Below are 26,045 nucleotides of genomic sequence, written 5' to 3' on the forward strand. Positions count from 1 at the left end.
CACTAAGTCTACTACAAACAATGTACCAAACTTCTGATAAGACAAATAAACAACCTCAGACCAAGAAAAGTCTTGTATGTCTCTTAATCCTAACACAGACCTGTTAAAAAAAAGTTTTGCCCCATCAGGGGAGCTTCAAAAGCCCAACAAAAAGCCACCACACACAGGCATCCGCTGGATTTTCTCACTTTTATGGGGAGATGTGGCTGGAGCCCTCCTCACTCCCTGCAGTTGGTGTCACCACAAGGAAAAGCTCTCAGAAACACCCTTCTCTCCTTTCCCCTGCCTCTTCCAGCTGCAGCCAGCAACTCTGGGACTTCAGGGAATGCAGGGGAAGGAGGAAGGAAACTGCAAAGGAACACTCCCAGGCTTCACAGGGCTGGCTCTGAGCACCACATTAAGGAGAAGGGTTCACCACAGGCAGCTCTGGCCATCCCAAATTGAGGCAGTATGGTCGTTGCCCCGTGTGAGGAGATGTGAATCTTGACTCTGTGTTTCAGAAGCCTGATTTGTTATATTATGAGATATATATTATATTAAAATGATGTACTAAAACTATACTAAAAAGAATAGAGAGAAAAGGATTCATCAGAAGGCTGGAAAAGACAGGAATGGCATCAATAACAAAGGCTTGTGACTCTCAGAGAGCCTGAGCCAGCTGACTGTGATTGGCCATTAATTAGAAACAACCAACATGCACCAATCACAGGTGCACCTGTTGGCAAACAATGTCCAGACCACACTCCACAGCCATCAGATAGTTAATTGTTTGCATTTCTTTTCTGAGGCTTCTCAGCTAGAATAGGAGGAGAATCCTAGCAAAGGATTTTTTCATAAAATATCATGGCTACAAAGCAGCTCTGATCTGTCAGGGTGAGCTCTGCTGTCACAGTGAAGTGGGGACAGAGTGACCCAGGGCTGAAAGGAGAAGAGCTGTCCAAGAAAGCAAAACCTTCACCTGTCAGGGCTCACACAGCCAGGACAGGAGGAAGAATTGCCATCAGCACACAGCCCCATCTCTGAGGGTTTCCCAGAGCGAGGAGTGCTCTCAGCAGTTTCAGCAGCTGCCTCTATAACTCCCTTTGGAAACTGTGCAGGATGCAGTTTATTTCCTGCTGGGAAGGGGAGGAAATCAATGGGGTTGTGAAAAGAAAGCTCAGAATCCCTTTCCTGCCTGCAGGTATAGCTGCACGTGCAGGAAAGGTGAGGCGCGTGCATTATAAATGAGAAAGCACCAGAGAATAAACACCCTGGGAGGAAGAAGGCAGCAAATCCCCCCTGTTTCTGACCTTTGTTTTCAGTGTTCCTGATTTATCTTCCATTATTAATCAGCTGGGGAGGCAGGAGTGAATGCAAAGATGCACAGAAGAGCTGCCAGGTTTGGGTGAGCTCTGCTCCAGCCCCTCCAGTGGCGCCCACACTGATGAACCAAAGAGCTTCTGGGTTTTCCATCTGGGGCTTTTAAAAGCCCCAAATGGAAAATGAAAATCCAAACCAAAGAGTTTCTGGCAGAACCAAAGGTTTCTGCCAACCCCAGACAGAGTTGGCACAACCACATCTTGCAGCTTCTCTGGGAGGCTCCTCATGGACTTTCCCTCAAGGCCTGGACTGGTCCAAGGTTAGGGCAATATTTGACCCTGAGTTTTGCAGAGTGTCTCAAGTTTTTTTCTCTCTGAAATATCAATTATAACGGGAAATTTCTAATGGGAAATTTTACAGGGCAAATGCACATTTTGTTGTTTCCATAAGATCTGGATGAGTTTTTTTGAATGCACAAGGGATCCTGATGAAGTCACACATCTTAGAAGAGACCTGCTTTAGAGAAAAAACTATCCTCTCTCCAAAATTCAGCTTCCCTGTAAAGATTCCTGACATTATCCAGAGAGAATTCTTCAAAACCCAGAAGTGTATAAACCAAATTGTTCTTTCTCCACTGTCCTGGATCTTCTCAATTTTGGCTGTGAGCCTTTATATTAATCATAAAAATATAATTTTATTGCTATTATTATGTCATTTAATAATAAAATCATTACTAATATAATTAATCTCTGCAGATTCAAACCAGAAGGGATTTTATATCTTTACTTGGCTGAAAGTTCTACGTGTTGCACAAAAATCCGATGTGTGAACACACCTACAGGTATGTGTGTCTATATAAAGACAAATCCTTTTATTTAATCAACCAAATCTGTGCACACAGTTTTAAACCCACCCATTTTTAAAAATCCTCTGTTTGGGTTGGAATCTGAGCTTGCAGGCTCAGACCACAGCTAATAAATGCAGCCACAGCACCTGACCAGAGAGACGGAAAGAAAAAAGGTAAAGCAGTTTTTTGTTTGCTGAAGACACAAAATCACCCTCAAACCCTCTCTGGTTCGAAAATAAAGGAAAGAAAACTGTTTCTTGCCTTGAAAATCACCAGCCAGTGGTATTTGTGCCTGCATCTGGATGCTCAGCCAGGTGGGAGCAGAGCCTGGAGACCTGCTGCTGCCCAACAAAATAACAGAAGTGCCAAAAGCCCTCAGAATTTAACAGTTTATTGCCCCAAAAGACCCTGAGTATCATTTTCTGCCTGCAGACTCAGGTAATTGCTGGATGTAACTCAAATCAAACCCAGATCAAAAGCATTAATGGAGCTTCATAAAATTTTATTTACTTGCCAGCCCAGTGTGACCCTTTTTTTTTTTTTTTTTTTGGCTATTGAAATAAATTAGCAGTAATCTTTTCTTTATTGTTTTGAAAAATAAGGGTTTTAAGCCAGGCCTGGTGCATTCATCCACTGGTTTTGCAAAGCTGGTTTAGAGGCAATCTTCTCTCCCTGGGAACAGCTCAGCCCCACAGTTATAGCACCTAAAACTGTCCCTGACACCCCAAACCCCTGTGGTAATCCTGGATATTCCATCTTCTCTCTCCAGGGTTGTGCACCTTTGGAGTGACTCAAAGTGCTTAAGCAGGAGGATGAAATTGGGAAGGTCTGGTAAAAAATGCTCAAGTTGGTGCTTCCTGATTTCAGATGAAGAAAGCAAAGGGGAGAGAGATTGTAACCCAAAATGCTCCATCCCTGGAAATGCTCCAATCATCCCTGGAATTGTTCAAAAGCTGTGTGGATGGGGGACACATTTTGGTGGTGAACATGTCAGTGCTGGGTAAAGAATTGGAGAATCTCAGAGGTCTTTTCCAGCCTTAATAATTCCATGAGTGACGAGACATGTGCAGTCCCTGCTGTCCATCCCAGCCTGTCAGTGCTGGGTAAAGAATTGGAGACAATTATCTCAGAGGTCTTTTCCAGCCTTAATAATTCCATGAGTGACGAGACATGTGCAGTCCCTGCCGTCCATCCCAGCAGCTACACACCCCACAAATCATCTAGCACCCCCTAAACAAACACCTCAGCCTTATTTCCATTTTTATGGGATTTGGGATGGGAGATTCCATCCATCCAGCCGTGGGACACAGAGTCCCTGCACCTCCAGGCTTTGCTAACCCACCTGAGGCATCTCCTTGGCTGCTCCTTCACCTCTGCCTGGCAGCTTCAGCAGGGAAACCAAGGAGCAAGCAGCTGTGGAGAACTCCTCACCTCCCAGCCACACCTGAGGCCAGAGAGGAAGAAGAGGAGGAAGAAGAAGGTCCCTGTGCTGCAGCTTTCCAGGTGATTTTCAGGAATCCACTCTCCTAGCCTGTCAATCTTGCACCTTTTAAGCAGCACTGAACTCGCTCTATAAGGGAGTAAAGTGATTTCTCATTTCACTGATAACCTGGACTCTGAGTGGAAATAAAAGCCCCAAATGGAAAATCCTGACATTAAAGCTCCAAGCCCAATGTGCGAAGACTCAATCCGGCTAAATCAGTAAATTCCCTCACAGTAATTAAAGGGACTAATTGATTTGTGAAAACATCTTTGGGATGGGAGCTGAAATGGGGGGATTTACAAGACCTGCTCCTAATCCCCAGGGACTCCAATCAATCCAGTTTGACAGGGAAGCAGAGAGCTGCCATGGATGAATGAGGGGAGACGAAGATTCCTTATTTTGTATCTTTTCAAGGAAATACCAGTGCATTTAATGACCAATTTCTCCCTTCCTGAGGCCATTTCTCCAGGCTTCTGAGAGTTTGGGTATCACTTTGATGCTTTCCACAACCAGGGCAAACGCTGCTCTCAGGCACCTTCATCTGAACCCTGTGAATTCACCAAAGCAGCATCAAGGGGGTGAAGAGAAAAAGGGATCCCTAACGAGGAGAAAGGCTCTTGGATAGGGCAGGGAGCAGGGCTCCCATTGTGTTTCATCTCAGGACAGAGCCCTGGGGCTTTCAGGCACCGTGGCCAAGCAGGCAGTGCTTAGTCCTGAGGCATCAAGTCCATGAGGGCTGTGGGAAATGTGGGAATTTCAAGTCCATTAGGGCTGTGGGAATTGTAGGAATTTCAAGTCCATGAAGGCTATGAAAAATGTAGAAATTTCAAGTCCATGAAGGCTGTGAGTAATATAGGAATTTCAAGTCCATGAAGGCTGTGGGAAAGGTAGGAATTGCAGCTTGCAAACGGTGAGAAAATTAAATGGTTCATGGCTTAAATATCACTAATATCATGGAAGGCTTTTGCCCACTGTAGCAAACTGCAAAGAAGCAGCTGCTCGTCTGTGATTACCGAAGCCACCCCTCCCCAAATACACCTACAAACAGAATTTGGAGTTTGGAGGGGATTTGGGATGAGATAAATGTGATACTGTTGTCCAGTCCTCCCAGGCCTAGGGAGAAGAATGTGATTCTAGAAGAGACATTGGGATGTCTGGTGGCTCAAACACTCAGGAGAAGCTGCCATGGGCAAAGCACCCACCCAGGTGCCAGGGGCAAGTACAGCCCAGCTCAGGCTGCAGCTGGTGTTGGACCAGATACGGAAAGAGGTGAAACCTGGGAGGTGGGAACTTTGTCCTTATCAAGTGTGATGCCTTGGAAAAGCTGACCTAGAACAGAGGCTGGACAAAATTACAGAATAAAGCAGGGATTGATTCAAAGGATCTCCTGCATGTGCCCAGGGCAGTGCTGGGACAATCACACAGAGCCCCTGGAGGTGCTCACTCTGCTGCTGGGCCATGATGGGACATCATGGAGACAGCTGGGCTGGTGCAAGAGGCAGCTGTGTCGACTTAGAAGGTGTCAAAAACTTGTGAACCACCACATTCCATCATCCAGATGTCCCTGATCCACAGCTTTCCATCATCCAGTGGGAAACTCCCCGCTGGGTGTTCCCACCTGAGTATAAACCCAACAGAGGTTGTGTTCTGGGGATTTTGCTCATAATTTCTTTGGGATGTCCCCTGTCATCTGATGGATCCAGTCTGTGACCATCACTTCAACCAACAGGCAGAGAAATTGCAATGACCAAGTTTTGTGATGCCTATGAGTGGTGCAGTCTTTCTACTCTCATCCTTTCCTTTTATTTCTTACCCATTTTCTTATGCAATATTTTTAGGCTTTTTGTGTTTTCATATTACTAGAGATAATAACAACCAAAATGGCTGTGAAGCTGCTTTCCCCTAAAACCAAATTGTTCTAAAAAACCCTATATATATATATATTTACATATATATATTTACAAACACTGATGATTCAGTGTCACCTCACTCTAATCCACCCTGAGGATTTATTGGCTCCGGAAAGTATCTCTGCACAAATTCTTGGTGGATACAATGCTTGGAAATCAGTTTTCTACACCAAGGACCAAAGTTATGAGGGCAGTGCTCCTTTAAAAAAAACCTTTAAAAAACCATGGAAGTTGGGAGAAGGGTTTTCCTGGGATACTCACCTGAAGATGCTCCACTCAGGCTCGATCCTCAGGATGGTGGGATCCTCTACATATTCATAGTGCAGCTCCTGATGGATCTTGGCTTTGTCCACTCTCACGGACACCTTCACCTTCTCAAAGCCTTCATAGGAGGCCGTGGTGTTACAGACAATGTGCTTGGTGGATCTCCTGGGAGGAGGACAAAGGAAATGTGAACCAGGTGCTACCAGCAGCAAAATGGTGCCAAAAAGAGCCCAACTATTTATTCATATGTTCTGTTGCCCAAACCTATGCACTGAAGATGTGGAACTCAGTGTGAGCCATTTGTGTTCCTGTAGCAGTCTCTGGGGAAGTGGCATTGCCTTTTCACTGGTTTAAATAAAACCACAAGAGCCCTCATCTCTCAGGACTCAGAGTAAAATCTGAACCCCAAGGGCAGCCCAAACCAGGCCTCTCTCCAGAAGTATTTCTCTGTGATTAAATATTTGATGGATGTTTCCTTCCTGCCTGCAGACATGTGCAGCAGCAGCTCGTAAAAGGGGTGTTTGCACCTCAGCTTTGCAGTCTGGGATCATAAAGTTTACTTTGCATTAGGACTGTAAGTCTTGTTTAAGTGCAGTTTGCAGCATGCCTGGGACCTCTGAAAGTGCTAATATAGTGGGAACATTTTATGATTAAAGAGGATTCTGCATAAACCTTTCCTTTTTGGCAGGGCTCAAACGCAGCTCCAGGTCTGCATTCCTTTCAAAATGGATCAAAATCTGGGCACCAAACATTCTCAGACTTCTCAGTCCCATGATTTGTGATGCAGCCTCACCTTATACCCCTAAAATGGGGGTGTAAGTCGCCTCCAATGACTGCACCCTCCAGGTGCCCTTTAAATTCCCCCAAAAGAGAGTGCTCAATCCCTCCTGAAATTCCCCAGTCTTCAGTGAGCATCTCCAAGCAGCTGTGGCTCCCACTTGGCATTTCAAATCACAGCCTGTGACTTCACCCTGCTGAATTTTGGATGCTGGATTGCTCCACAGTCATGACAGGCTGCTAAAGAGGATCCCCACAGCCAGGAGAGGGAAGGGCATTGCCCCAGGGCAGTGCTCCCAGGTCTCCTGTGAATGAGCTTTTCCTCTGCCAAGGACATATTTGGGAGAAATGTGCCAACTTCATCTTCAGCCCCCATCTCCACTGGCAGCAAAATGTGTTGCTCTGGGTAGTTTGGAGCTGCAGGAGCCCCTGGGAATGGGATTCAGACTCATTCTCACAGGGATCAGGGAACATCCAGCAGGTAACAGTGACATTAAGCCTCTCTGAAGCGCCATTGAGCAGGAGCCAACACAGAGCTGAAATGTTGCAAATCATCCATTTCTTAGCACTACAGGACTATTCTGGGATAAAAGGGAGGTGGTTTAGTACTTCGAACTGATGTTGTCAGATTTTCTTTGTCACCTCTACTAAAGCAGGGACATGAAAATGAATCTTTTAAACGACGCACTCCCAGAGCAAGTAGCAGAGCGCAGGACCGTGGAGAATTGTACTGAAATCTGACAAGAGGCCACGGGAAAAAGCACATCAAATACCAGGGAAAACAATGAAATAAATCCTATTTTCTCTCCCCAAAACTTGCCCAGCAAGGCTGTGCATGGTGCAGAATGCACAAGTCCTGTTGCAGCATAGATGTGGCCACGAGCAAAGGAGGCACTTGAGGGACAAGGTGTCAGAGCTGCAGGAGAAGTTTCCTGACTTTAACTGGCATTTAATCTTTCACACTCAGGCATGAGCAGCAGGGAGGGCTCATCTGTACCTGTAGAAGAGGCAGGGTTGTCTCCCAAAGGTCACAATGACATTGCTGCCAGCATTCAGGTTGTTGCCTGTGATTGTCACCTGGGTGCCACCCGACACTGGTCCTCGCTTCGGCTTCAGGTCAGAGAGGGTCAGAGTCTGTGGAGGCAAAGGGAGGTGTTGGAGACACAGCAGAGGGGCCTTCCCCCTCCTGTTAGTGCTGGAGAGAGGGAGGCACCCCCAAGGATTAATCAAGAAGCTGGCCGCATCTGGCTGATAAAGGAGCCTGGGGTGACACCAGACCTGTCAGAGACCCTTTGCTTGAATGCCAGGTTTGGTGGGATGAGTTCAGATCCAACCCCAGTCTGTTCTCACTCCAAAATGAGATCTGCCCTTGTACCCACTCAGAAATATTCCTACAAAGACAGGTCCATGCCTGGAGCACCTTGGGTCACAGCCTCTCATCTCCACTGCTTGTTTGGCACAGCCCAGGGGTCTCTTTGCTGTCACACACCACCAGCTCTGCAGGATAACTCAGGCAGTGAACTGGTTTGGTTGCATCTTAATGGGGAATCTCCACCTCCCAACTGTGGAACTCGCAAGTGATGAAAATTGTTTGGTTTTGAGAAGATCACTCAACTTCATTGATTCTCAGAATCACAGGATAGTTTGGGTGGGAGGGGACCTTGAAGATCAGCCAGTCCTACCCCAGCCATGGGCAGGGACACCTTCCACTGTCCCAGGTTGCTCCAAGCCCTGTCCAGCCTGGCCTTGGGCACTGCCAGGGATGAGGCACAGCTTCTTTGGCCTCCCCACCCTCACAGGGAACAATTCCTTCCCAATATTCCTCTAACCTGGCCCTCTGGCAGTGGGAACCCATTCCCCCTTGGATGGAGGAGAGCTGTGGCTCAGTAGAACATCTGAGTTTGCTCTTGCCTCTCCCACAGAGGATCCCAGAATCACTGAGGGTGGGAAAGACCTCCAAGGTCAAAGAGTCCAACCTGTGCCCCATCCCCACCTTGACAACCAGAACAGAGCTCATCCAGCTGTTCTTTGAACATGTCTGGGGATGGGATTCCATCAGCTCCTGCTTCAGTTCCAATGTTCAACAACCCTCTCCATGAAGAAATTCCTGCTGATGTCTAGCCTGGACCTGTCCTTGTGCAAAATTCCCACACATGACCCTAAATCTTTCTCTTATCTGACTTGGATTTGACACAGCCTCGAGCTGTCCTGCACTGACACGTGGTGGTGGTGCTTCTCTGAAATGCCACAGCCACAGAAGCAGCACTTGAACACCTTTTCCCTTTTCCTGCTGATTTTCTGAGCCTCTTTTCCCAGCCTAACACAGCGTTGTGTTAATATATAAAAAAGGGGCACATTTCCTTTAGAGGCCCCAAATCTCAAAACTCTTTTTCTTACCTTGCTACCCTCCCTTCTTCCCCAAATCAAGATAAAATACTCGCGCTCTGAAGGCACAGATCACCCTGTTACCACAATGCAGAGAGGAGACATCAATATTCAGGGAGAAATTTGGTGTTACAGTTTATTCTTTCATTTGCATTTTAATAGAAAAACTTTCCATTCAGTCCCAAGTGAAAAGCTACTATATGCATTTAAATGAAGATTATTTCTTTCCCCCTCTCTTTAAGAATGATGACACAAGTGCTTGAAGCTCTCAGCTCCTCTGAGCGAGCAGGTACATCACGCAGTCACCTTATTGAGCTTTGGAGACCATTAATCCATGTTTATAAAACCACCTGACACACACCACAGCTCCCACTCTCACACACACAGAGCCACCTCTGTTCCCAGGCCCCCCTGGTTTAATCATTTTGAAAAACAGCGGCAACATTTCCATTTTTCCATTTTGCTCCTATTCTAAATGCAGCTCTTGGAGGAAGGGGAGAACATGAAAACCAGACTTACAGCTCTGTAAAAGGAGCTGTTGTCAGAGCTGGGCACTTTCTGTGTTTAAACCTGTCTGGTTTTCACCTGATGGCTTGCAAGCTGGTTTTATACCTAGAATCACGGAATTTTTGAGGTTGGAAAAGACCCCTAAGATCAGCAAGTCCAGGCATTAACCCAGCACTGGCAAGGCCACAACTAAAGCACCTCTCTAAGCACCTTGAACACTTCCAGGGACAATGATTCCACCACTTCCATGGGCAGCCTGTGCCAGTGTTTGGCAACCTTTTCATCAAGAAAAATCCCCCCTGAGCTCCCCTGGCCCAGCCTGAGGCCATTCCCTCTCCTCCTGTCCCTGTTCCCTGGAGCACTTTCCATGGGCAGCCTGTGCCAGTGCTTGGCAACCTTTTCATCAAGAAATTTTCACAAAAATCCCCCCTGAGCTCCCCTGGCCCAGGCTGAGGCCGTTCCCTCTCCTCCTGTCCCTGTTCCCTGGAGCACAGCCCGACCCCCCCGGCTGTCCCCTCCTGGCAGGGACTTGTGCAGAGCCACAAGGGCCCCCCTGAGCCTCCTTTGCTCCAGGCTCAGCCCCTTCCCAGCTCCCTCAGCCTCTCCTGGGGCTCCAGACCCTTTCCCCAGCTCTGTTCCCTTCCCTGAGGGAAGGGAAATCCTTCCCTGGATCCAGGATTTGAGGTGGGGTCTCAGCAGTGCCCAGCACAGTGGGGTGGGCACTGCCCTGGTCCTGCTGGCCACACTATTCCTGATACAATCCAGGTTCCATTGGCTTCTTGGCCACCTGGGCACTCCTGGCCTCATCTTCAGCCACTGTTGACCAGGTCCTTTTCCACTGGGCAGCATTCCAGCCATTCTCCAAGCCTGGAGTGTGATTTTCTGGGAATACTCTCTACCATTCTCCTTTAATGGGATAAAAACTGCAGGAAGAGCATGGAAATTCAAAGGATGCACTTCAGTACTGCTACTTTACATTTTGGGTACCACCTCAAGCTCTGATGGCAGCTCCCTTAGTGATGGACACCCCCAGCAGTACAAATTCCTGCTACCTTGATGGCTGATGCTGGGAGGTGAGCTCCCAGCTGGCAGAAAATGGGTTGGGAATGTCCAGCCTGGTGCCCAAAGCCCACACAGCAGCGCTGCAGCAGTATCTGATTCAAAAATCATAGCGGAACATCTGAGTCAAAGACCCAAAAGACCTTTGTCCCACCCCTGGGTGGGTTCCCTGCCCTCTCCTTGGGGTAGATAAAGCAGCCATGGCCTTTTGAGGATCCTCACAGGCCACAGCCACACCAGGAAAGCTCCTTGGCAAAGCCCTGCTGTGCCTGGAGCCAGTCTTACAAATGGGTTTGTAGCTCAGCTTTCAAAGCTGTGATCAACCTCTAATTATTCACAGTGGCCTTCCTGAATATTGCACAGCACATTCACAGCAAAACTCCAGATTATTCACCATTTCCTCACTGGTGGAAGGTGGTGGAAAATGCACAGAGGGTCTTGTGGATCAGTGATAGGCTGGAGAGTGACAATGAGGGAAAGAGGACAAGAAATTTTCTACATTTTCTAGGATTTTACCTATTTTCCTCAGCTCCCCAACCCTTTGTTTCCTCCAGCATCTCCTGCACACAGGTTTTCCACAGAGAAGCAGCATCAGAGCTGGGTCTAAACTGCCCCCCATGGAGCTTGTCATGACCTTGGTTCCCATTCCACTCCTCCTGGGAACACAGGAAGAGCAAGATGTGACTCAAACACAGCTTGTGCACCTGTGTTTTCTTTCTAGAGGTTCCACAGTAGCAGCAAGAGGGGAAAAGATGAAAGGGATGGATGGGAAATGCTCCCCAAAACAAGGATTTTAGGAGCAGACTCAGAAGAAATGTGGAGCAGCCCACAACACCTGCACTGAGACACAATATTTTCATCTAACGCCAGAATAAAGGTAAACTTTCTTCAGCACCCAAATTGAGAATGTAATATTTTTTTAATTGAAAGACTGGGGCAATAATCACAGCAAGAAAATGAAGAACTGCAAAAAAAAAATCATTTAGATCATCATAAATTTCATTTCAGCTTTGTTTCCCTCTTGGCTTATTGTACTTTCTAATGCAATTTGCAGGTTTTGATCACAGATGAGTTTAAAACAAACGAGCAGCTATTTGAATTTAAAAGTTCTGGTTAGAAAGGTGAAGAAGAACCATTCTGGCATCTCTGAACTAAGCCACCTCTTTCTTAAAACACTGCAATTAAATACTCTGTTGAGTCCAAACCATCATCTCTTCAAATTCTTGCAAGACAGGGAAAGGCTGAACCAACTGGCCAACTTTGACCAAGTTTTCCTTCAAGCCTCTCGAAAACCAATTTTCCAGAAGATTTGCTATGAGTCAAGAAGTGACATTTATCTCCCAGGTGATGTCCTTCCTTGGTTTTCAAACATCTTCTTTCCCTTCAAGCTGCCACGCACCGCCGCAGGATGCCAAGGCACGTTGAGATTCCTGCAACAGCATCTCTGCCCTCTGGCAGAAAAATCTGAGGAAGCCAAAAAAACACAGCTCCCACTGTGAAAGCACCGGACACGGGAGAGAGAATATGATGGGCAGGCTGGAGAGTGTCTGTATTTTGGGGTTTTTTGTGTTTTTTTTTTTTTTTGTCTAGCACAAAGGCATCGAGGTGTTCAGCAGAGAAAACCCCGGTGGCTTCGTGCTCGTGCCCTGGCAGCCGGGAAGGTGGCAAGCAAGGAGGGAAAAGCTGTCACAGATGGACACGGATGATCAAAACCAGACAGTAATTCCAGGAGTAGCAAAGGTGACACGTTGAAGTGTAATGTCCTGGAAAGAGCCCTTCTGGCTGCCTGGTAGGGGATTTCTCTCAAGGTGTTTCTGTGCCCCCGCCACCGCAACACCTGAGTGACATCGGGAAATGCAGGGAACAGAGAAACTTCTGTAGCTCGAGGGGGGAATCCAAGACATTTGCATTCATTACAAGTTCCCTTTACCATAAAGAAATGCTCAGGCATGTGAATAATTTCAGAGGAGACCCATTCTCTTGCAAGAGTCGAGAGCTTTTGATGGGAACAAAGGGACCCTCTCATCTCAAACCTGCACAGATCTGAACAGATCAAGGCCAGACAATGCTTACATGTCCCCAGCAAGGGGCCTTAGAGGAATAATCAGGTCTCTTGGACAAGGAACATCATCAGAAGGGAGGAAAAAAGCACAGGTTGAGTGTACAACATGTGTTTGCACTTGAACTGAAGCTGAAGCTTGCAGGTGTCTCTTGTTTCATCACGGAGCATCCAAAACCAGCACTGAGCCCCAGTCACATCCTGCAGCTCACTAGCAGCCTGAGCTGGATCTGTCCTGATGCCAGTGCTCCTGGTGTGGATGGGATGAATAAACACCTGGGGGAATCCAAGAGGGAGGAGAAAGAAACCCAACCAAGACCATCACACTCAGGCTGCTGAAGATCCCGGGGTTGTAATGAGGAGTGACAGCCCCCAAGTTTCTTCTGGACAACACTGGTGGCTCCAGCCAAAGGGGTGTTGGTAGCAGGAGCATCACACCCAAAAAAAAAAAAAAAAGATACTAGGGAAAATTTTCCCTTTTTTATCTCTTGTTTTTTTCTTTCCTGTACAGCACTTTTAACTATTAATGAGAATTTTCTGTATTAATTTGGACCTCAGCTGCATGGAACTGTAACTGGACTAATAACCTGGACTATTATTAGGTTGTTAAAACTTTAATTAGACCAGCTATTTTTGCTGGGAACAAGATGTTGGAAGGAAATGGAATGAACAATTTGGTGCACCGGAACGGCAGCGAAGAGCTCGGAGCCTCAACGTGGTGAAGGACAACGGACAGAGGGAGCAAAGAGCAGCAAGGCCAAGGAGTTCAGGGCCAAGGAGAACTTTTTCAGGAACTTACCATGAAGTAGTAGAGCTGAGAAGACCTGGCCATGAACTCTGGCTTGCACTCGGCCACGCAGATTTCCACGAATCCGGCGTGCTGGCTGGGCTTGGCCTCCCCCATCTCACACACGATCCTGAGGGGAAAATACCAACCAGGAGCAGAGTTTGAGGGGTGGTTTGGTGGTGCTGCTAAGATGGAGTTGCAGCTAAGAGCCCACAGTGCAGGGGAATGGACTGAAAATTAATCTACCCTCTTCTGTCCCATCCAGAATCCAATTTGTGGATTAAGTCATCCTTTAGAAAGTGGTGGCTTCTAGCTGGGACATGTGCTGAGGTGGTGTAAATCCACTTAAATACACAGAGAAATGTTGGGCTGAGGTCTGGCTCCATCCCTCTCGGCTCCAGCCTGGCATGGTGGAGGCAGCTCTAAGGTTTAATGATCACTCCTGCATTTAGCAAGAGGTTTTTCAGGATTGCTGCCTTCCAAACTGGAATTGAACACTTTGGGGTGACTGTTTGGTGAAAACCAGGATAATTTCAGGGCATTTGCCACGAGGATCACCTAAATATGCAATCCAAACACAGTAATAACTGCACTATTAAATAAATGGATTATCCCGAGCTGTTCATGAGGAATGACCTCTTCCACCACTCAGTTCCCAGGTCGGATGGATTCCTTGGAAGGCCCTGCAGGAAGGAATGTCACTGGGTATGCTGTGGCCTTTGCTCTGCCACACACCCCACTTACTGCTCTGCTGGGATGTACCCTTCCACCAGGGGCTTGCACTCCACGCCGGCCACTTTGACGTGGGACGCGATATCCTGGAATTCCAGCCCCAGGTTCTCCCCACGGATGGTCACTCTGGTCCCTCCCTCACGAGGGCCCGTCACGGGGTTGATCTGGGGAAACAAGCCAAGAGAAAGGAGAACGATGAAACCAGGCACCAGAATCCTCTCAAGTGAAAGAACAGACAACTTCTGGGGATCACTAGGGACACTTATAAATGCTGAACAAACCTACTTCAGATACTCAGAGTATGCAAAATTCTGCTCCAGACCTCATTTACTATCTTTTAACTACTTGCAAAATATCCAGAGGTAAGTAGAACATTTTTTGTAGGGATTTGTGGAGCTGCAGCTGAGCTCTCCTCTTTGTAGATGTGAGCCATGGAAAGGCAGCAGAGGGACACAGTGGAGAGAAATGGGAGAAAGGACAAGACAAGGACATAAAGGGCTGGGCCAGTCACTTGAAATCCTAAATTCCCAGCCCAAAGCACATGGAGGTAATGGTCATGCATCAGAAATTCAGCTGAAAATGTCCACCTGGAAAAAAAACCAGCCAAGCCACAGCAGGAACAGGGTGTTGGGTTAAGAGTGGAGGAGGTGGATGGTGACTGAGACAGCAGCAGCAGCTGCTCTATGCCAACATCTCTTCCTGAAAGAGCTCCAGTTTCCCTCCTGGGAGAGCTGGGGCTGTTGGAAGGGCAGACAAGGAGCATGGACAGATTATTTGTGGAGCCTCTGAGTCTCAGCACAAGAGGAGCAACCATCCCAGCCAAGCTGGGGGCTGCTGGAATGGTGTTTGCATCCCAGCCTGGCCCTGCACCAGACCCTCACAGAGTCTTGCTCCATCCCCCTTGTCCAGATCCAGGTGGGAATCTGCACAGGAACTGTCTCCTGAGCATTGGAACAACACCAGAATCACGGGGCTGGCCCTTAATTATCTCCATTCTGCCCTTCTAATTCCTCACCGTGCCCACTTTGCCATGCCACTGCCCATGGAGAGGGGTTCAAACACTTCCCTTGCAGGGTGTTCCCTGCTGCCTGCTCAGGATGCCATGGCTGCCATCTGCCAGGGCTGGCACAGCTCTCCCTGCCGTGAGCAAAGGGGAATTCCCTGTCTCAGGGCCATTCCCACCTGCTCCTGGCTCTGCCAGGTGAGAATCTGGGGCAGGCAGCCATGCCCTGCTGCTCCCAGCACCCAGCCTGGCACCAGGGTTGGTGTAATTCCCACCCAAAGGGTGATTTTTAGAAGGTCCAACCTTTAATAAAAGGAGGGAGAGCCAGGCGCCCCTAGGGGATATTTAATTTTAGGATATTAACTTTAGGATATTAATTCTAGGTGTTGTGAACTGAGTCCTCAATGAGTGTGACTTATCTCTGACTCTACAGGGAACCAGGAGGTATTTGTGGTGGTTTCCCAGGAAAGAAAAAAGAAAGGGAAAGAATAAAGGGGAAAGGGGAAGGGGAAAGGGAAAGGGAAAGGGAAAGGGAAAGCTGCCTAAAGCACAAGATTTCAAAAAATTCTCGCTGTGACTCAAAAAGCATCAACAGGAAACTTCCTAGAGCACAGCCAACACAGCACCATGGAATCCTTTACTGGGCAATATTTAATTCATGAAGGCCAGCTTCAAAACCCACTTATTTCCTTAAAAAAACACTTATTTCCTTAAATCAGGAGGGCCTGGGATTCTCCCAGGGTCACATGGAAGATTTTTTTAACCCTATTTCACAGCTCTGCCATAGATTCAACCAAGAGGAAGGTGTTGCCAGGTTGTTTTCACAGCAAGAGAGGAGGAGCCTGTTCTATCATAGGTGAAAAACGTGGCACGAGACCTGTCAGTTTTGGAGAGGAAAATCCAGACAGCAAAACAAAAGCTGCCAGGAAGCCTCTGCTTCCTCTGAAAGACCCAGAGCTGCATCCCAATTTCCAGTCTCTGCTCATATCAACTGCTGCTTGTCACTCATAGAGGAGGTTTTTTGTGGCTCAGTGAGTCTCTAAGTCCCTTAATTTCCCCGAGTGGCTCTGTAAATGCCAGAGCTGGTACAGAAATGGGGAGATCAGTGCTGCAGGGGGTGTGAGTGCCCCTACAAGTGTGAGTACACGTGTTCTTCCCTGCAGAGATCCAGCCCTGGCTCCTCTCCAGGCTCTGGATGCTCCCACCCCACAGCTCCAGACCTACCATTAGCTGCAATATATATCCAGTCACTTGAGATTACTTCCATGCTAATGGCTCAGAAAAAGGCCTTCCAAGAGCTACTTAGGATTGCAGCAGGCAGCTGGAATATTTCATGAGTGAGTGTTGCAATGATCTCTTTGAGCTCAGAGAGTTGTTGCAGGAAGTGCCAGCAGAATTTGAAGCACTCTGGAGCTGTAGGGTGGAGAATGAGGGGTTTGCTCTTCAAAATGAGCCTGGAGATGAAGGATTAGGGTTAAAGTATGGCAGGGAAATGTGGGTGAACCTTCAGAACCTCTGCACACCCAGGTCCTTGTGTTTTGGATTTCTGCTTTAGTTGATCATCCATCAGCTGCCCCATACGAAATTCTATCATTGTTTCACAAGATCTGAGAATCTGAAAATATTTTTAAAATGTTTCCCCCAGCTCCAAGTGATTTTCAAGAACTCAAAGCTGAATTTTCAGTTTTATTTAGCTGTCCTTTCTGGCTGTCTGGGTTTGATTTCACAGCTTCAGGTGGTTCAGGTGGGGTCTCAGATAAATCCAAGTAAAGTAGAGACCTTCACCTTGGAAACACCAGAAAGAGCCATAAACACCAGAATAAACTGAACTCCAACAGTTCAATGCAGAGAGAGCTTTGAAAGCTGGTGAATGACAGGGAGATGGATCAAAACACAGAGAAAGGGGTTATTTTCAGTATCATCTGGGAAAAACAGATTCAACCCAGCCTTTGCTCTCCCCAAATGTTCAAGCATAGATATTGGATTAGGGCTCTTCCATAACACCCACTCTTTTTGAATCTGAATCAAATACAACTTTAAAAAGCCTTTCTTGCTTTCTAGGAAAATAACCCACCTAACTATTCCTATTAAAGCACCACTGTGGAGGCTGGATTTTCCTCTTTTGCATTTCCCCATGTTTTCCCTGTTTTATTTCCCTCCTGACTTTTCCCATTTGTAAATCAGGCCCTGGCCACATCGAAAGGGTGCTCATGTTGAGTAAGGCCTGGTGACTGAGAGGTGCTCAAGGCAGGAGGCAGCTGGAAGGGATGGAAACCTCATTTTCAAGGCTCAGGTCTGTCCTGCTGCCTGTCCTGTGACCCTGAAAACGTGTCTGGCATTGTGGCAAAGGCATCCTAAGACAGCAGAAAAAAAAATCCCTTTAGATTTCAGGCCCGACTTGCCTCCCTTGCCTTTTCTCCTTTCTTCTGCTCCTTGTCTTTATGGTCTTCCTATTCTTATTTCCTTTTTGAACCTTTCCTCCAGCTTTTCCTTTGGCCCAGTCAACACGATCAATAGGGAACTCTAACAAACTAAAAAATGGAGTCCTATCTCTGTCTCTACAAGGCCTTTTAAGGATAAACTGTCCAATTACGAAATGACACCTAAATTATTTTTACTTTTAACCCAATACCAAACCACCCATGCCTGCAATGTGGACTTTTTTATCCAATTACACAAAACCACCCAAACCCATGGAGAAGAAGGTGAAGAAGAAGGTGAAGAAGACGGTGAAGAAGAAGGACCAGCCACCACCCTAAAACGTCTAGCTTACTTTATAGATATTACTGTATTCTAAACCCTTAAACTCTAAATTTCCCACCCTCTGATATCACACACTTCTCTTCAAACTGCACACCCACAATCCCAGTTCTGTCATTCCATTTTAGAAGCTTCTCCACAGCCTCAGGTCAATGCAGAGTTCTCCTGGGGGTCAGAGCCTGGCAGCACAGAAAGTCTGGAATTCTCAGTAACCAGGGTTCCAACACTCAAGGTCACCCCAGGTTTTGCTCCTGCCTTTGAAGCCACTGTGGCCTCACATCCCCAGAGTGCCTGAGGCTTTTCCTGACCCAGCAGAACTCAGCCCTGACCTTCCCATCACCAACCCAACCGCAAACCAGGAAAACAAACCAAGGAAAGGGAATCCCCCAGCTTCTCGCAGATCCATGACTTACATCCGTGATCTTGGGGTTGGTGCACTTGCCCTTGGTGCTGGAGAGCTCCAGCCACTGGCTGTCCTGGGCTGGGCAGTGCTGCTTCAGCGTGCACTGGTTCTGTCCCTGGCACCAGCCACACTCGAAGTCGGGGTCGGCTTTCAGGCAGAGTCCGCAGCTGTCCCGCATGGCCCCGCACTTGTACAGGTGAACTGCAGGGACAGCAAAAACACCGGGCCTGAGAGATGCAGGCAGCACAGAGCAGCTGGGGATGGCACTGGGAGAAAGAGGGGAAAGTGTTCTGGGCTGTTCGTGCCAGAGGTAGGACAGCAGCTCTCCAGGGGGGCGAGTAATATGGGGAAAAACATGGAAATCCTTCATGCAATAAAATCAATTTGTTTGTTCATTCTTCATCAAAGGTGTTTTTGGAAGCTGAGAACACAAGGGATAAGGTATGGGAGAGGAAGAGGTATGGGAGCAGAAGGTAAGGTGAGGGATGACAAGCAGGAGGTTGGAGGAAATGATGCCTGGGTCTTGGGATTTCTTTTGGTTAAGCTGACCCTGAGATGTATTAAAAGTCTTTTGTTTCTAACCCAGCTGTCAAAGAAGGAGTCAGAAGTCTTCGGCTCACGTTCTTAAGGTTTATTATTTCTTATTTAAAACATTTTCTGTCTGGCCTGCTGAGGTTTGTTCAGCAGGTCAGTCCAAGGCTTAGTTTTCTATTGGATTTTCTTAAATTTGCTGAGTTGTTCTGCTTGAGATGCTACCAGTGGGGATCTCTGTAGATAATTTAGCAGGTTTGGGTCAGTTTGCCATTTCAGCCTCCCAGCCCAGCCCATGGTGATGCTGGATGTGACAGCAGTGGCATCTTGGTCACCTCTGTGTGGCATTGCTTCCATGTGGTGTCTCTATGGGCACATGTCTAAACTCTCCTCCTGACCAAAAACATAATGATAATATCCAAATTACTCATCTGGGAGAGCCACCAGCTAGTGCTGCTTCCCAGATTTTTTTCCTAGTCATTATTTGCAACATTTTGGCTTGGAATAACCAAAAAAAAAGGCCTGTGCTGAGGAGATGATTCTTGAGTTCATCCCCTGGTCTGTTTTACATTACTGGCACAAACAGTCCTAAAATATGGTTATCATGATTATGAGATTTAATTTGTTCCCACATCACCTAGGATAGCTCAATGCAGCCCAAGAAAAGGATTTACATTTTTGGTGTGGATCACCTCGTGTTAGGGGTGTTCATTTTATAGTAGCACAAAAATAAACAGGACTGGGGCAAGCGTCCAAATTCTGCCCTCCAAGCCCACACTGTTGAAGGTTCTCCCAGTCCATGGCACTCTTTGGGCCCATGGAAATCAGCAGAGTCCTGGAAACACCTTGGCACAGCTTGGAGAGAAGGAGACAGCTTCCGAGCAGAGGCAGTGTGGCGCTTTCAGCACAGGCTGTGCCTGAGTGCCAGGGCTTGGCAGGAGTCTCCAGCCTGTTGTTGAGTGGATTTAACCCTCAAAAGCCACAGTTTTGGGGTTTTGTTGCCGGAACTCTGCCATTCAGAGGGGGAGAAGGGCAGACAGGGCTGTGTCACGGGGAGAAGAGTTGCCTTCTGTGTTGCTCTCCAGGTTGAATGTGGTGTTGGTGGGAACCTCACCCACCACCCCTCAGCGTGAGGGTGGGTGTTTGTCCTAGATTGCCAAATAATGTGTGTTCTATTTGCTACCTGTCAGAGCTGGGGCAGCTCTCTCTGTTCATGGGGCAGTTTTTTCTTTATCTCTCCCACAGCCAATCCTCCCTCCAGGAGATCTCTGCTGTCCATGGCCACTGAGTGTCCCTGCATGGCTGATCAAATTCCAGCATCCCATGGGGAGATGCTCCACCCAGGGCAGGAGCCAAGCATTCCTACCTGGATACAATCTGAGATTCTGGGACATCAGCACAGCCTTTCCACAGGATCTTCAGAGGAACAGCTGCCTCTTCCACTGGATCTTCAGAGGAAAACTCCAGCCTTGTCCAGGATCCCTACTCCAACAGAACCACACCTGCTACTCCAGGAGGGCTGCAGCCACAATTCCAGTTGGATTGCTACCAACACCCTGACCCACAGGGTGTCAGGTTGTGTTCTGACTCTGTCGGTGTAGTTTTGATTTACTGCATTGTTTGTTTTATTTTTATTTTCTTCCCTAATAAAGACCTGTTATTCCTGCTCCCATACCTTTGCCTGAGAGCCCCTATTAATTTAAAGTTTATAACAATTTGGAGGGAGGGAGTTTACATTTTCCATTTCTGGGGAGGCTCCTGCCTTCCTTAGCAGACACCTAGCTTTCCAAACCAGGACAGTGTGGAACTGTGTGACAGCACCATGGGAGAACTTTGTGGGGACAGATTGAGTGGGAGAAGGTGTGGGAAGTGTCCATGACAAGGTAAAGAGAGGGAGGGAGACATTTCTGAGAGGTGATGATGTGGGAAGAAGAGAATCTGCAGGTGTGAGCTGCAAATGCAGGGCAGCCAAGGGGAGGGGTTGCCTGGGGGGAAGGTTCCATGGTGGAAAGACAAGAAGGAAGAAGAAGATGCAGACGAACCATCCATCTCCAGAAACACCCAACCTGCCTCAGGGCTGTGGCTGGATGTGCAGCCCCCTCTGTGAGGGGCACATCAAACCTGTGCCATCAGTGGTGGTTAAACACAGGTGGCTTTCAGATCCTTTTTATCATCATCATAATTTTATTTTGCTCAGAATTCTCCCACTGGAGAGCAGCAGCCTTCCTGCTCCCCTTCTGCCTTCCCCTGCTCATTACTAAATTGCCTCTGAGCAGAGAGCCCGCTCTCCTGGCATGTTAACTTGAAGAGCATCACTGCAGGAGAAATAAAGAGGGGGAGAAAAAGCCTGGAGAGGGAGGGGCGTGAAAAGCAGACACGAGGCTGTGGGGAGAAGCGGGAGGCAGAGACGATGAAGGGAGAGGGAGAGCAACACAAGTGGGAGGGAGAGTCGCGTTTCTCAGGTGGAATGAGAGAATTGGAGGGCTGGGGGGAGGCGCACAAAGCACTCAGAAATTGGTAATTTGCAGAGTGCAGAGAACAAGTGTGCAGCAGCCAGCACGGGGAGACGGTGGCGGCTTTGTTAAGTGCAGGGAGCCAGGGCCCGTTGCTAAGGTTACCGCTTCCAAGGACAAGTTGAAATAACTCTTTACCTTTGTTCTGTGCTGGGTTGTCAATGTTGAAATTCCCGTTCCACACAACTGTCAGCTCCACTGGCAGGCTGTTAATCTCCATCCCTTCATACGAGTACTAAAAGTGGGAGAGGAAAAAACAAAACAAACAAACAAAAAAAAAAAAACCCCAAAGCCAGACTTAGAGAGTGCCTGGAGGTGGGGAGGGGATGGGATGAGGCAAGAGGTGGTGCTGAGCATGGAGAACAAGAGAAATGGAGCTGTCACTCCCCTCCCTAATCAGCAGCACCTGCCAGAATGCTATGGGATGCTCCCAAAGCTGTGGAGCTCCAACCACGCCCATCACAAAAGCCATTTATCCATTAGATGAACATTTATAGAATCCCAGAATGGGGATGGAAGGGACCTTAAAGATCATCCAGTGCCACCCCCTGCCATGAGCAGGGACACCTTCCACTGTCCCACGTTGCTCCAAGCCCTGTCCAGCCTGGCCTGGAGCTCTTCCAGGGATCCAGGGGCAGCCACAGCTGCTCTGGGCAACCAGAGCCTCACAGCCAAGAATTCCTTCCTAATATCTGATCTGAACCTTTTTTCAACTTAGAACCACTCCCTCTTGTCCTTTCAGTCAGAAAAATGTCCCATGATGTGTGTGTTTGCATGTGATGGGCCTTAACTTTGAAATCCATTTTTTGGGTGTTGAGCACAGCTTTGAAAAGTAGTTTTCCAAGCTGGATGCAACTTTGAGGTGTAAATTCCACATTCTGGGTCTTCCATCCAGCTGTGCCTCTGCTGGGTATTCCATAGGTGCTGAGAGGGTAGGAGAGGTTATTTACACTAGGGATGCCTTGAAGAACTCTTGGAAGCTGCGTAAAGTCTCAAAATCAGGGAAAACCCCCGAAAAAGGGGAAAATGGAGCCACTGTGTAATTACAGACCTGTCAGCCTAACTTGGCTTCCCAGAAAGAAAGTACATCAAATTATTAAACAATCAATTTATAAGCACCTGCGAGATGATAAGGTGATAAAAATCAGCCACCACAGATTTGTCAAGAACAAATTGTGTCAACCCAATCTAATTTCCTTTCTGACAGGCTTAATGACTTTGTGGATAAAGGGAAGGCAGCAGATGTGATTTATCCTGATTTCAGGAGAGTGTTTGCTACTATCCTACAGCAGATCCCCATAAACAAACCAGGGAAATATGACCTAAGAAAGGCCACCATAAGGTTTATGCAAAAACCATTAAACAAACAAACAAAAAAAAAAAATCAGATAATTCCATGTCAAGCTGGGAGGATATTTCAAAAGGAATACTGTCCTGAGTCTGGCATTACTCAATATTTTCACTACTGACTTGGATGATTTCATGACACTGTTCTGGAGGGGGGTGTAAGAACCTCCTACAGCAGGGTTAAGAATTCAAAACAAACTTGACAAATTGTAGAACTGGGCCAAAATCAACCAAATGAAATTCAATGCTGGCAAATGGGGACTATTTTTTCAGTAGGAGGAATTGATGCAAACAGCTCTGAAATTGGAGTGGCTGGGCACTGCTGCAGGAGAGGGTCTGGGGACTGCTGGAGACCACGAACAGACTGTAAATCAACAATGCCATATTGCTGCCAAAACCCAAACAATTCTCCTTTGGGGATGAAGCAGATAGAGTTTGTTACTTGTGTAAACCCCAGGAGGCAATCACTTTTCGCTACTTGGATCCAGAAAAGCCACAGCTGGAGCAAGGAGTATCCAGTTTCCAGCAAATGTGTCTTAAAAAGCTGCAAAAAAACTTCTGAGAGAGTTGGACAGATTTAAACAAACTCTTGTCAGGGGCAGTCAAGGCACACAGAGGTGACCCCAAGGAAGGAAATGGAAGCTGCTCTCTGGAGGCCCTCTCCACATGGTGCTGAGAGCTTTTTTCCACCTAGATTTTGATTTATCTCAAGCCAGTTAACCCAGGGTTCACCTTGCTGCCCACCTCCATCAGCAGCTTCCACCCAACTCCTCATCAAAAGGCCAAAGCCTCGTGGTGGGAGAGGAGATGGTTGATGAAAGGACAGAAGGGAGCAAAAAAGAAGGGGAGAAACATTTAGTGTCTGCTACTATTGCTGAGCACAGTGCACAATGGGATTTACCCTCCTAAGAGCAGGGATCTCCCACTGCACTGGGATCTACAGCAGGACAAAGTCCCACTTTGAAAGGAAAATATTTTCCCCACTACAAGGTTAGATATAACTCAGCAAGCTGGTTTGGCTGGGCCAAAAAAGTCACTAAAGAGTCTCCCATCCCTTGAACTCCTGTTGTGGTTATCCACAGAGATGCCAAAGCTCTGAGCTTTGCAGGTAGGTTTTCCTGTATCCATTAATTGCTGTATAATTGGGGAGTAAATGGTAACTGGTGATTTCTGTCCATTACAGCAGAGTGGGAGCTGCTTGCACAGTAATTCCTCTTTGCACAGACTAAACACAATTAGCCATTAATCTGCAAAACGCTGTGATTATGATCCAGTTGTAGGGAATTGATGGGTATTTGTGGTTTCCATGGAGGTAAAGAGCAGCCCAGGTGAGCCAGGTCCATTGCAGTAGACACGCCAGTCTCAATTCAGGATTTGCGTTTTTGTGACACTTTTGGGTGTCACTGCCAGCAAGATCCAAGATGATGCAGAGCTGTCTGGAGTCACACCACTGGCTGTGAGGATGCAAGGATGGGGGACAGGAATGGGAAGGAGAGTGCCTGAAGGGCGGTGAATAATTAAACTTTTACCACTCAGGAACAAAGTGCTTTGTACAGCACTTTGAAAACGCTGATTGGGAATGGAAAATGGGATATATACAGAATAACTGGTCATCCTGAAGTCAGAAGATGAGTCTTAGAAAGGTCCTCACCGGAGCCTCATGTGTGTTTTGGGATTGAGCTGGAAGCAGAGCCCAGGCAGGCCTGCCAAGAGACAGGCAGCTGGAATCTCCAGGAGCCTTTCTTCCCATGGAAGATCCCAGCAGCAGCAGCAGGAGCTCAGCTGGGATTTTACATCTTATCTGTCTGCACCACCAGAGGCAACCACATATTAGACTTTTTTAACCCAGCAGGCTTGATCCAGACCTGGAAAGGGATGTGAGGGGATAAATCCCATGGAAGAGCTCTGAGGATGAAGCCAGCTGGGATGAGGATGCTCACGCTGCCCCTGCCCGACCCCATCCGACGCTGCGTGGGCTGCACGGCAGCGAAACAGAGCAATCTGCAAAGGCACCACGAGGAAATGCTCCGTCCTCCTCAGACCACAGGAGCTGCTCACTCATTGTGACCCCTCTTCAAAGCCCACTGAACTCAACAGGAGTCTTTGAAAAGGACTTGCTCATCCGTGACAATAAGATGGAAATGCGTTTCAGCGGAGAAAAAAGGGCTGGAGCATCGATCTCCAGGAGAGCAGAGCTTCCCGGACACTCCTGAGAAGTGCTCATGCCATCAGGGCTTGTTTCTCCACTTTTCCTGGCACAACTGCCTCCAACACAGCCAAAGCATCCCAGAAGATGCAAATCTGACCCCTAAGTCTGACCAGTCTGGATTCTAATCACAATAATCTCATCAAAACAGGAAATTATGGGCAATTTGGGGACCTGACTGAGAAGGAAAGGCTGTGCTGCCTGGAACACAGACTGGCTCTCTTCAGGAAATGCCAAAAAGCTGCTAGAAGGAGCTGTTTTAATTCACAGAAGCAATGTTTGGAACTCATAAGTATCCTTATTTTGTCTTTTAAACTCTCCAGTAGCATCAGATACTCCTGCAGTTTGTGCAAATCCATACCCATGCCTGACCACTTGCAGCATCCTGCCCTTTGGTAATTTGGCTTCAGCACACTCAGGATGATAAATCCAGAGTGGTTTCATGGTATATCCCCTTTGTACCTCAAACATGTCCAATAATGGGGAAACTTCTGCAAAATTTCAGCAGAATTTTAGTGTTGGTCTGTTTTCTCTGACACCACTTTTGTGGTTAGAGCTCAAATCCAGGGATTGATTCCTGTACCTGGCTCTGCCATCAACCCTTTTCATGATCCTGTGGAAACCATTTAATCTTTCCTTGCATCAATTTTCCAGCCATAAAAAGGCAGAAAACTTCTTGCCCACTGTCATTCTTTTTCCTTGCATCCTTTGCTTCCCAGAGGTGTGACTGAATTTTTATATCTGGATATCATCCACAGAGTCCACATGATTACTGGGGTTTCTCTTTCATTTAAACGTAGATAAATAATAATTAGAGAAGTGGATGCACGAGGGTGACATTCCCAGTGGGAGGTGTGGAACTAGATGATCTTGAAGATCCCTTCCAACCCAAACCATTCCCTGATTCCACAACTCACAGCTCTCTGCTCGTCTTTTGGCCACCCACAACTGTGTTTTCCCATGATTTCTGTGAATAGCTCCTCATTTTTTTTTTCTCAGCTCTGCTTCTTATTGGATTTTTTTTTTATTTTTTTTTTATCACTCCCTTCACAGTGAGCCACACCACGGAGTCAAATGCCACCGAGATCTCTTGCTGAAGTGCAATGATGTGACAAATAGAACTGACTTGCTCTCCTGTCCCTGAGCCACACAGCACTTTCAGCTGCACCACCT

General features: G+C 47.4%; 1 protein-coding gene across 1 annotated transcript in view; it reads right to left on the reverse strand.

Moving 5' to 3' along the window:
• The window catches only part of PLXNA4 (plexin A4), a 443,098-nt gene that overhangs the window by 59,963 nt on the left and 357,090 nt on the right, over nt 1-26,045 (reverse strand). Inside the window, exons 11-16 of the mRNA XM_041477472.1 lie at nt 21,458-21,554; nt 18,286-18,476; nt 14,122-14,273; nt 13,390-13,507; nt 7,578-7,714; nt 5,801-5,968 (exon numbers count right to left, since the gene is read on the reverse strand). Of these exons, the coding sequence (XP_041333406.1) occupies nt 5,801-5,968; nt 7,578-7,714; nt 13,390-13,507; nt 14,122-14,273; nt 18,286-18,476; nt 21,458-21,554 (863 nt within the window). The remainder of the gene's footprint in view (nt 1-5,800; nt 5,969-7,577; nt 7,715-13,389; nt 13,508-14,121; nt 14,274-18,285; nt 18,477-21,457; nt 21,555-26,045) is intronic.

This window comes from Pyrgilauda ruficollis, unplaced genomic scaffold (genome assembly GCF_017590135.1).
Source record: "Pyrgilauda ruficollis isolate IOZ18807 unplaced genomic scaffold, ASM1759013v1 scaffold111, whole genome shotgun sequence".
Lineage (NCBI taxonomy): Eukaryota > Metazoa > Chordata > Aves > Passeriformes > Passeridae > Pyrgilauda > Pyrgilauda ruficollis.